The sequence below is a fragment of the Ostrinia furnacalis genome, unplaced genomic scaffold (assembly GCF_004193835.3).
Source record: "Ostrinia furnacalis isolate ACB-3 unplaced genomic scaffold, ASM419383v2 OfSCF6453, whole genome shotgun sequence".
Classification (NCBI taxonomy): domain Eukaryota; kingdom Metazoa; phylum Arthropoda; class Insecta; order Lepidoptera; family Crambidae; genus Ostrinia; species Ostrinia furnacalis.
Genome location: NW_021136692.1, coordinates 172,019 through 184,629, shown reverse-complemented (window position 1 = coordinate 184,629; position 12,611 = coordinate 172,019). Strand labels below are relative to the sequence as shown.

The window sequence follows — 12,611 nt, the reverse complement described above, 5'->3', positions numbered from 1 at the left end:
GCTTAAATTTATTTTTACTCAATTAAAGCCTTAACGCTTACATAAACTGTTTACTGGTAGAGAATGCCACCGGACATTAAGTCTGCCAATGTACATCACTTTTATGTGCACAAAGCTTAAATCAATAAATAAACTGGACAAATAATAACGATAGTTATTAATTTTTTCCGTTAAGAGGTGAATCTCAAACTAAATTATAAATAACTTGAAAAATCTCGAACTGCCTAAGGCGGATCGAACCCACGACGATTCCCTTGCCGGGCGACTGTTCTTCCATCTGAGCTAATAATTATACTTATAAGTAATTAACTTTATTACGTTTTGAAGTGATATTTATATCTAAACAATATACACACGGTCCTGATCCTTACATGGTCCACTTAGTTTTCCTGCAGGTACATACAAGTTGCATTAAAAATTGCTAATTTCGCTCCACACCTGAAATTTTTACCAACAAACACAGCTAGAGCAGTTTATATTTATTATGATTATCTGAATAATATTTGACTATATCTTGTTTCACATTAGTTTGCGGTATAATTCGCAGGTTTGCTTACTGAGGACTCATACATCACACAATTTTTTAACGTCCTTGCATTATTTGACGTTTTACTGTAATAAATACCTACTTACTTTTTGTAGTAGCATAGGGAATCACTTTTAATTTAAATCACTATTCAGCGATTTTCAAAGGCAATTTACGTTTAAATCCAAAGATTTCGAAAGATTCGTGATCGTCTGTTTACGAACAAATCGCGGGTTTATACGCACTGTACCTTTACAGGAGTACTAAGCGGAGTTTTCTTCGAATGGATTGTGACACTGTTTGGTAGAGCTAGAGACCTTACCGCCGGCGTGCGTTCCCCGTAGCAGCCGCCGAGGCAGCTAGTGGCCTCCCGGCGCCCGCACGCCCCCAAACCTCCGCCCTCGCCATCCTCCTGCTGCAACTATCGCGTCATAGTTTTTTCCAATGTTTCCTATATTACTCGCAATCAATACCAATATTACCAATCACACCCATATTCAACAATTTTGGTGCCAATTACTGTTTTAAACGTATAAAAATCACATAAATCGTTCATCCAAATTTAACTGTTCTGAACTATGAAGGATTGAATCTTATGAAGAATGAGGTTTCAGTACGTGTGGGTTTCAACTGCATTAGAGAAAGCATGCAATAAGCAAAAGCATTTTTCGGATTTCTATTATCAATTTCCACTTAACTATACTTGAACCATTTTCCTTTGTGACGCTGAATTAAAATTCTTGTCATTTGAAGGAACGACTGTCTTTTCATGCTGATTGTTTGGAATTATAATTCATCATCTTAAGTCAAATTCAATGGAATATTCAAATTTTCAGATGTTCTAGTTGTGAGACTATTACTGAGTTGTTTCTATAACAAAACATGCAGAACACACACTACGAACACAACACAGAGGCGGGACTGCGATCATCGAGTTGGAACAGACGGAGATGTGCGTGATATTCACTCTCACAATCATTTTATGCCAATTTTCCCAGCCGTAGAGCGATCTTGATTTTGTATGGATGTACTGTTTTGATTTAAATGTGTCCGCGCTAAAGCAATTCAATTATTTCAACCTCGTTGGCTATTAGCAGTTTGCGATAAATCATAAAGTTAAAGCACGTGTACTTTATAAGACAAAACAAAGTTTCGCGTGAGAAATATAAAGTTTGTAAACACTATACTAAATTACAGACACGCCACAAGTGTTAGGCTCAGATGTATATTATGTAAATAGATCAATAAAATGGAAAAAGTGTGACGCTGACGCGGAATAAAGATAAAAAAGAATCAAAACTTTAACCCGAAATACAGTCCAAAGACTCGGACTACTACACTTTATCACAATGGTTTTAGGTACGAAGTTTAAAATTGGTGTAATATTTGAATAGCGGTCAGAGATAGATGGCAGGAGGTAAAGGACTGTATTTAAGGAGAGAAGTATCTGAGAGTAGGAGTGAACCAACTCACCGAGGCACGCGATGGTCGCATTCTCGCGAGGCGTGACCAAAACCAGTTTGATGGGGTCCGTGGCGACATACTCACGTGGTGAGAGGGATCAGTGAGACTAGTGTCCTGAGTACGATAGATCCCTATTGGGATTTCGCAGGTCGTAGAACACAATTTTTGATACAGCCGACCGTATGTACGGATCCACATGTCTTCCTTCGTAATTTTCATCTGTTACAATTTCAATTGATTATGTATACGCATTGTAAATTCATTAACATGGCATTCGCAAAGTTTAATATCAATTCGCTAGAAGATGTGAGTGATGATGGCGGTGGTAGTGATATCGCACGATTCGCCAGCATATTTAAAATTAACGACGCAGTAGGTTAAACTTTGCATCTGTGATTATTTCATATCATAACTTACCGAAGTAAGAAACCCTGATCCCGGCGCTTGGTCTACTCCCAGCAAGAGTCGAACGAATGTTATGACATAATCCTTTACAAATGCTTGGTACAGCAACGTGTCCAACATTGAGGCAGAAAAGACCGAGCCGGCCGCGAACGGCAGTCGAAACATGTAAGAGATATGTGATCCTCGTTCTTTTTCACGCTGTAAAATATAAATGTTCTATGTTGGTTACTCAGTCGATGAAAATAACAAATAATAATTATATACAAGAAAATTATTTTAGTCTACGAAAAAGACCTTTTCCATTTTTGAGAGGTGTAACGCGTATTTGTCGTGAGCCCGAAATTGCATAAATCGCATGTTTGATGATTGTGACAATTCTGTTATGGATTTGATCGATGGGAAGAATCTGAAATAAAAAGGTGTAACGTGTAAAAACTATAAAAGAGATATATTCGCACTAGCTCCAAAAATTACGTTTATGCCTGCCTTTGGAGTGTATAGCAGGCGTTACTTTGTATGATAATACTATCGTTAGCCAGAGGGAAATCTCAAAAATTAAAAAAAAATACATAGTAGGTAACAATAGGAATTCGCTAGCGTAACATTATCAAAATTATATATTCGCATGAGCTTAAGTATATAGAATGCTATCATTTGGATCAGAACTCTTTACTTGAACATGGTCTGAACAGCTACGATGGTGTTGCAATCAGCGAGGCTGTCTTCTTCGGCGGAGTTCGATAGTTCCTTATTCACCACAACGACGTTCTCAGCCAAGGTGATGCCGGCACGTAATAGGTCGTCTAAGCTGTAACAATGTTATCCTTTTAACAACACTTATTTAATTTGTATTAACATTCTGATTAATGGAAAAAGCTAATTTAATAGCTACTTACTGCCAATAGTATAAATAATGATACATATCAGTATACTTACCAATCAATAGATCCCAACATCCAATATACCAGAGGGAAGTAAGAAATGGCGTCCAAGAATGCTATATCGGGCCGCCTTTCCAATAATAGAATGATAGGATTTAACGAAGTCTTGGAGCGAAAGTGCGCTCGCAGTGGAATTATAAAGTTGTAAATCCCATTGGAAGCGTAGTCCGCTGCGAGTATAATCGTTTTGTTTTGCCATTGGTACTCTTTTGCGTTTCGGTATGCACAGTGCTCACAAACTTGAGCCAGCTGCAAGCAGCAAAGCGGTTTCTTCTCCTTCAACAGGTAGCACAGCGTCGGACTCACTCCAATAAATGGTGATACTGGCGGAAATCCTTTCACGATCCTGGAAAATTCTCATAGTTATATCGTTAAACAGCTAACGACCGCGAAAGAAAACATTGATTTATTAAAGAAAATAACATCTTAAAGGCATCGAAGCAAAGCGAGAATAAAATAACGTTGGATTAGATAATAAAATTCAAAATAAGAAATAATCAGAAAACCTCAATAAATACTTACTGAGGGTTGCTATTGGACACTTACAACTAACATCCGATAAGGAAATAACATACGACATACAGGTGAAAGGGTCTGTGAATATTTCTAAATTTAGTGCTGATAAATCTAACATTCAACATCAAAACGGACGTCACATGCTTGATAATATTAAGGACATGTGCAGAGATAAACATAAGTTTACCACTGTGAATAATAAGGTATTTAAAGGGTCTAATTTATACAATATTTACGAGTAGTTACTTTACCTTACAAATCAATGTCATCAAGTAATAGTCACAAGTATCTACGAACAGTATAATGATATTTTGAAAATGGATAACTTTTTTGTCCATGATCTTCGAAAAAAGTTCAGTCAATGGATTATACCAACAACGATGCGTTTTGTGGGTAGATGAATTTATTTTCCTTTTGAGGCTTACCTAGTGAAGTCGTTTCGCCAGGCGCTGTGCGCGACGTCACTGCCGGCCAGAGACGAGAAACTGCTGGTGGTGATGTCATCGCTGGAGCAGGGACGGGCCGTGCAGTTGGGAATTACGCTCAGGGGGTTACAGATACACAATGCACACAATTGCTTAGAAAACTTAATCAAGTATCTGCATCAGAAGATAGTGTATTTAACTATGGAATAACGTGGCTTTAGTGCAGACAAAAATGCATCAAACAAAAAACATAATTATCTTACATGTTGCATTAAACTGGCCAACGAAAACTAATAGCTATGTCAACTTCTGAATCCTCTGATTTTAAATTAAATTCTATAGTACATAAGTCAGCTATTGTGATGTCTATTCCACTTAAAGAGAGCGGAAATATTCAGACCTTCTCGAACATCTTTTTGTAATACTGGTCAGTTTAAATCTTAAAGCTTATAAAATTATAGAGGCATGAAAAGTAGCAACAGTAGAGTTATTAAGGCTGATTAATTATTAAGAAAAAGCTAATACCTAAAAGAAACGCTTACTTACATAATGATATAAAAGTAAAGTAAGTTATTGGAATTTCTTTGAAATGTTTTAATGTAGGTAAATACTACTCCACTGACTACTTACGTATTTTCAAAAGGAAATAAACATGAATAAAGCGTTGCAAAGAAATCAAAGACAAAGCAAACACTTACATGAAACAATGATGTGTGTGCAGTTTTCATGCAGCTTGCGTGATCCTGGACTGCTATCTATATAAGAGTGAATAAAGGCTAAAGAGGGTGATATAAAAAGAACAAAAATGAATTTTCCACTAAATTGTGGAATAATTCGTGAAATTATCAATGAATCTTTAACTAAAATCGAGTCAGTACTAAATAATAATGCTGAAATCAATAATAAAAATGATATCGGCTTCATGTGAATATTAAAAGTCCTACCTTAAACGTAACTCAAAAATTTCTAATACTACGTTGAGATTGAACGGAGACGGGCTTAAACTAATTAAATAAACAATAGAGTATGTAAGAAAGATTTCGGCGTGCATATGGGATGCATCTAAAGCATAGCTAAAGTTTGTGCTTACGCAATTTTCTCTGAGGGAGACCTCCATGGGACATCGTCCTCCAGTTCGTCCTCGCTTTCGTCTTCGTGATCCGCACCCTCATCTTGATTGTCAGAGGGGATGTTATTGAGACTGCTCGTCACCATGTCAGGAACTGGCAAAATTGACGGCCTCCTGCTACCTGTTGTATAAGAAATTCACAAAACGATTTAGTGCATCATGGAAATGGACGATATCTGGGAATATTGGTTGTGATAATTTCAGGTTATTTCTATTTGAAAGTAATGTAAAAACAATTTTTAGTTATAGATCTTTGAAATCAATTATAGGATCTCATTTTCTTAATTAAGGCTTCGTCAATTTCATGGCCTGAATTTTTATGATTATTTCTGCAAGTACCTACGAGTGTACCCAACTAAACTAAGTTACCTCTCCTGAAGTTCAAAGCGTCTGGACTCAGAAAATTGGAATTGTCAGGCTTTGGCAACAACAAATGGCTGTCAGTGGCACTGTCAGTGCCCGGCGAATCCTTCAAACAAGTCCTAGAGTCTGACGTGGAAGTGCCTTCGCCAAGTTTAGCTGTATAAATAAAACAAATATATCATTAACACGTTTTCTTCATTGTATAAGTTCAAAATATAAATCATTTTGAGTTATTTTATAAATTAATTAAGAGGGTTTTCATTGAATTAACCAAATGAAACTCGAATATGTATAATGCCATGTTGTGATGTTAGCGAGTATAATAAATGAATTTCAAACTGCATAACTACGATATTGTTGCAAAACATTTACAAACCAATTGTAAAACCAGCATAATGAAAATTGTTTTATAAATAATACGAGTACAATAACGACACAGATCTAAAAATAACCAGACGCAAAGTTGGAATAAGTATAACTTTGTAAGTACATATTTATGTTGGGTGTAAGTTATGAGTAACTTTGCGCGTGGTGGGTGATCGTAAGTAACATCTAGCCACTTAGCCGTCTGTTGTGTAGTGAAAAGAGAGAAAAAAGTGATTTTTATAACTACCAAATTGAGATACATTTTCTACAAAACGCTCATTATTTACAGCAAAGTCAGTGATAGAACAACATTGACAATCTTATAATGGACCACTAGGCCATTTTCTTCCGATTTCCGAACTACGAGTAGATGTAAGATTCAAAAACTTTGTTTTTCCACAAACGTTTTCAAAACCTAATATAAACGTATTATATTTTAGGTATTTAACTGTGTAGTCAGTCTGTCTGCAGAGAGTCATATCGTTTAGGATAGTTTCTAAAATCAAAAACAATTACCACTTCTCAGAATAACCACAAATAAAGAAAATTTAAGGTAAAACGAATAACATTAAACTAGGAAAAAAAGTATTACGATAAAAACAATAAATAAGGGAGAAAACCTACATGGTGATTCCATCGTGTTCGGTGTATGCGATATACACTCGACAGCAAATAAATCGCACCACCCGCGACAAGCACTTTCAAACGTATGCATCCCCACTTCACACCAATATTGGTACCATTCAAAAGCCTAGTTCTAAACTTCATTTCATTATAGGAAAGGTTTTTACCTCAAAAATGTTTCTTTAGAAGGATCCAGAGTCACTTCTTCAAAAAATAGATAGCCAACTTTTATGGCTATAAAACTGTTAAGTTGGGATTAATCGCTATCCATCTGTTAAAGAGGACACGTGTGATCATTATTTGGTTTTATAACCATAAAATTTGGTCTAATTGATCCCAGAGGTGAGCCCAAAGTAGGGTTGCCAACTTTTCTTTCAAAATATAAAGTATATTAGAGGTCGGAGAAGGAAAACAGACAGTATTAAAAAAAACAAACAGTATAGCTCTACAACGCGTACTTAAATGTGGTGTTGGGCATTTACTTTTAAAAATATCTATGGATTCTAGTGATGCTAGCTGAAAACAGTATTTTGTATACTTTATTTTTGTTCAACAGTAAAAAGTATAATTTAGTGAAAAACAGTATAATACTGTTAAAAACAGTATAGTTGGCAACCCTAGCCCAAAGTGAGGTCTTTTTTCAAGTCACATTTATGGTATATGTTAATCATTTATTAAGAAATTAATGTGTTTTTCTTTAAGGATATTTATTGGGCTTTCAAATAACACCAATATTGTTGGGGCACCATTATTGTGTCAAAAGAAAATCTTTAAAGTTCGCGTCGCGGGTGGTGCGATTTATTTGCTGTCGAGTGTAGTACTCATTCACGCTAAGACTTAAACTGCTGAAGACAACCAATTCACTACCTATCATTAAAACAAATCTTAGTGCAAGACACTCTGTGAATGTACAAGGAAGCTAAGTGGCTTGATGATAGTCGACGTAATTGATACGAATATTAAAGGTGAAAAAAATCCCTTAATTGTACTGAATTGCATGGTTTTATTGAACATCAAAACATGCATAAATTGAATCGATAATGTTAAATTGAATTTCGAATGTGAAATACGGAAAACGACATTATTTTGTCTCAACCAACACAAAGCGCACTCACCGCCCATAGTTTTGACCTGACCTGTGGAGGCTGCCATCTGGACTTTCAATAGTTTATTGAATTACTTATTGATAAACCTAGTCTAATATAAACTGAAGCGAAGACAGACTTATCTGCATTTGTGAAAAACGTATGTGACTGTTAAGATACTTTATGTTAATTAAGTATTATGAATAGTTATCAAGGAGATAAATACATCTTCGCTGTCGTGTGTATCTTTTAAACAGAGGAAGTGAGTGCATTGCTCCATTATCCTTTCAAATTTAATAGTTCATTACTAAAATGGATCTCTTTTCGAAATGGAGCACGTTAAGCAAATAATAAATACAGTAAAAAACAGCTCGAAGACATTATCACTTGGAAATATTGGATATGTATTCGAACTGCTTGAGGCAATTAACCAACTGTGACACTCACAGCTAGCGACAGTAAAATTAGCGGATGATACGGTATTAGCTTGATTGATGCGTGATGGCGATGCGTTTGGTGTGGAACTCGCGGGAGCTTGGAGAATCACTTGTGGGAGTTCGTATTGAGCGACGCTACTACCGTCTGGTTTTTTCTGCTGGCCAGAGCCCTCCTCTTCATCGACTGGCTTCTTCTCGTTCGAAAGAAGGCTACATGTCGTTTGATCTTTGGGAATAGTCGGTCTGTTTTCCGTTTGTTTCTCGGAAACAACAAAAGCTGAGTTTTCCTCTTTTGTTATACTCATGTAGTAGCAGGTGTCGCTACTTTTCATGATGTGTCGAGGTCCAGGGTTCAGTAATATTGTGTCCTCGTAAAATTCTGGCAATTCAGCTGGGCGTACACCAACTAACGCCACGCCATACCTTTATAAAGATATTAAGTTAATAGAAATAGAGATGATATTAATAGAACTATTATGTTTTAATGACTTACTTCCTGTGGGAATGAAAACTAGCGTAAGTGAAGCTTTTTCCTTCGTATTCTCCAAAGAATCGACTGTCCCCTAAAACGATGTGATATATCTCATTTCCGGAGCATTTTCCGTAAAGCCGATGCCACTCCTCCGGCGATTGTTGGCCTTCTCTGAAAATCATTACCAAATTAACATGATTGGATTAGCAGGTGATTGATGTAATGATTAGTTAGGTATCCTTGACTTAAAATTACAAGAATCACGAAATCTTTCTCTGAAACTTTAGAATTCATAACACACAGGTATCATAAGACTATCAGATTTACTCTAACGCTACGGAATTATGTAGATCTACGTATTGTAAATCGCAAAGATATTTTTCCTAACGTACGTGTTGTACGTGCTACTCGTACCAAAAGGGTTACATTATGACGGTCGGATCAGAGATGCAGTGCAAATGCTCGAAGTCGTGTGTTGTAGACATAATGATCTTATATTTTACTAGCAATTGCCGGCAAGTTTGCTCGCGTGGATTTCGATCACTGAAAGACTATAGCATGCTGTTTTGCTTTATTTATTACTAGGTACCAAGATCAAATGATAAACGCTGTGTGACGAGAATTTTCTGCCACATATTGAATTTATCTGCTGACAGACTAGGTCTTGTCCTACATTTGAATTGAGGAATCTTATAGGTTGCTGTTTTTTGTTTGCCATCTTGCAATCCGCATTGACTCTTCGTGCCGGCTCCTGTGTCTTTCTTTCCCTTTGTTCTCACCAGTTCCGGTGGAAGTAGTCCCGGTAAAACTAGTGAAACTTGTCATTAGTTCCTTGCGATTTTTATTGGAACTAGTGAACATTTTTCATCTTACTTTTGCGGTTCGATTGTATACAATGTGCGAACCATGTGGAGCTTTAGGCTTAATTGCTTATGGTTATTAATAAAAAAGCGATGGACAAACAATATACATATTAGTATATCTATATACGTACTTGCTTTATGAAATTTCTTCAAACTTAATTATTTGGTGAGTCTATGTAGAGTGGCATAAATTGTTTGTTCAATTCACGGAGACAGACGGAGATTTAGGAAGCCCTTACGCCTACATGATAGTCGAGCAATGACAAAATAAATAGTGGCTTCTTCCTCGAAATCAACGTTTACCTTTTTCAACCGACTTCAAAAAAGGAGGAGGTTCTCAATTCGACCCGTATGTTTTTTTTTTCTATGTTTGTTACGCGATAACTCCGCCAATTTTGAACCGATTTGAACAAATCTTTTTTCGGCGTATAGGTAATACCTTAAGGGCGGTCCCATTTAAATTTAATAATAGAAAAAACAACCCCCAAGGGTGGAAAATTGGGGATGAACTTTTTTATACGCAATATTCCGCCGATTATAAATCAATTTGAACGATTATTTTTTTGTTGAATAGGTATTATCAAAAGGGTGGTTTCATGAGAATTTGAGGAAAATTTTTCACCCCCAAGGGTGGAAAATTGGGGATGAACTTTTTTATACGCAATATCTCCGCCGATTATGAACCAATTTGAACGATTATTTTTTTGTTGAATAGGTATTATCAAATTTTTTTAATTTTTAGTTTTTTTTTGTGTTCACGCATTTGAAGTCGGTTTTATTTAAAAAAAAAGTTCATTATTGGTTATTAGTTACCATAAAATGGTGGCAAGAAATTTTCTTTTACACGATATTTTTTCTCGTTACCTTCCTGCGGGGAACAAATTTTCTATTGCACGATGATGCTCCCGTTGCTACCTCGCGACGTCGTCGTCGCCTTTCCCGTCATCTACATCTTGTAGCTCACAGTATTCTCACTTGCCAATTACGTCAAGCGCCATCACAATCTTTCAGTTATACATTCCTATCTAAACAGGTATTTATATCCAAAATTCAGCGAAATTACGCTCTATCGAAAGATTAATTCTTACTCACTGTCCTCTGCTAGTGTGTAGAAGCAGCGTTACCAAGGTAGAGGCGCCAGGGCATGTGCAATTGTTCGCAAGCAACGCATACTTGAACTCATCTTCACAGACCACGAACTCGGCGAATTTGACATGCAATTTGTTTTCAGGTCTAAATATCTGCACGTACTGGGGTACATCGGGTGCGAAATCCTTCACAGCCCATGATCTGAAACATAGAGATTAAAAGTGAAAGTAGTTCTTACTTTGGCTAAATACATTGATAGTGTCTCACACGCGCACGTATTCGTTTACTTATGTTCTTCAATGAAGGCCAATGTTGAGAGGCCTAAAAACGCTACATTTATTCCAATTAACTTAAAGCACGTGTCTGGAAACTAGGTTTTTACCCTTCTTCACTTTGAAGCCGGTTGATTCAACAACTAGTCAAGTTATTTGAGTATGAACATAAATTGGCAAATGCTTTAACAACGCTTTTTCTTCGGTATAGTTTTCATCATCACTTGCCTCGGTACAGAGAGTCTATTGCTGGACATGCATAATATACCATGCCATTACGAAATGCGAATGAGACGGTCTGCTTCAAACCCCACTGAATTAATAAGTCTTAGTTTTTTACATAATTCTTGAATGATCAAACGAACTTACCAAGTGAAGTTCGATCTAAATTATCCTGTTTTCGCCGAAGAGATTTATTTTACCATGTAGTAGTACCCCTGTACGACAACCCAATCCGCACACAATATTCAGCGTAGTAGTATTAAAAAACAAAAGAGCGGGCAACCCCACCCCTACCACGCTGTGGGCTCGGTGTCCGAGCGGTCTCATTATATTTAGAGAAGAGATGACATTGACGTTTACCTCCAGGGAAGAAGATATAGAAATCTTCGGGTTGGGAGGGACCTTAAATCTCTTCGGCGAAAACAGGATAATTTAGATCGAACTTCACTTGGTAAGTTCGTTTGATCATTCAATTAAAAGAATGGCTACTGGGTAACATCTCGCATTACCTCGGAGCAAAAAAATGGCTACTGGTTAACATCGCGCGTTAACTTGGAGCTAAAAATGGGTCAAAGTTACGCGTCGTGTCACAACGCTTATAATAAAAATGTACGAGCACTTGCACAAAATAGTTGTTACAACCAACCTTTTGTTGGGTCTAATTCTCGTCACTACACTGCACAACTTAAAATAATTACGTTTTTTGTCGGTAAAAACGTCCTGGTGACGTCACTTAAGCATTTTTCTTATACTGCGTGCGGTCGTTGCGCGTGCGCACAAAGGAATGAGACCGCTCGGACACCGAGCCCACAGCGTGGTAGGGGTGGGGTTGCCCGCTCTTTTGTTTTTTAATACTACTACGCTGAATATTGTGTGCGGATTGGGTTGTCGTACAGGGGTACTACTACATGGTAAAATAAATCTCGGAGGCGAAAGCAGGATAATAACCGATCATTCATGATAATTCCGGAATCTATGGTAACATGATATGCTTACCTTAGGATAGTGTGTTCATCAGCTGCCGTCTTATCCGCGTAGTTCCTAGCCGCCAAAACAAAGCATGCTTCGGCTTCATTCATGCGTGCTCGGATCAAATCTGTATCCTTTAGGCACGATCCTTGAATGTAGATGACCCTCTGCGCCCAAATAGGCACCTGGAAACGTAGAAATAAACTTTGTTTATAAGGCTCAAAAATTATCATTTATATTATCATATACAACGTGTCCCAAAATTCAAGGATAAGCCGGCGCCGCAGGATGGACATAGTAATGACTACTTTAGGAAAAATAAGAAAAAAAATCTATCTCAATTATTTTTTAAGTTACACAATAAATTATGAAATTCGTCGAAAATTGACACCCCTTATGATATTTTACATTACCACGACCACAATTTTTCAAATACTTCTGTT

General features: G+C 36.9%; 1 protein-coding gene across 4 annotated transcripts in view; it reads right to left on the bottom strand.

Annotated features, from left to right (window-relative positions):
* Positions 1–12,611, bottom strand: part of SLO2 (slowpoke 2) — a 38,388-nt gene that overhangs the window by 4,527 nt on the left and 21,250 nt on the right. The window contains exons 11-22 of one of the 4 annotated variants that reach the window (XM_028317785.1): positions 12,196–12,353; positions 10,709–10,906; positions 8,775–8,924; positions 8,292–8,704; positions 5,776–5,925; positions 5,368–5,527; positions 3,332–3,682; positions 3,069–3,203; positions 2,690–2,801; positions 2,408–2,611; positions 2,000–2,209; positions 849–947 (exon numbers count right to left, since the gene is read on the bottom strand). In XM_028317785.1, coding sequence (XP_028173586.1) covers positions 849–947; positions 2,000–2,209; positions 2,408–2,611; positions 2,690–2,801; positions 3,069–3,203; positions 3,332–3,682; positions 5,368–5,527; positions 5,776–5,925; positions 8,292–8,704; positions 8,775–8,924; positions 10,709–10,906; positions 12,196–12,353 — 2,340 coding nt within the window. The remainder of the gene's footprint in view (positions 1–848; positions 948–1,999; positions 2,210–2,407; positions 2,612–2,689; positions 2,802–3,068; positions 3,204–3,331; positions 3,683–5,367; positions 5,528–5,775; positions 5,926–8,291; positions 8,705–8,774; positions 8,925–10,708; positions 10,907–12,195; positions 12,354–12,611) is intronic. The other 3 variants (XM_028317786.1, XM_028317788.1, XM_028317787.1) reach the window with 3 other exon arrangements.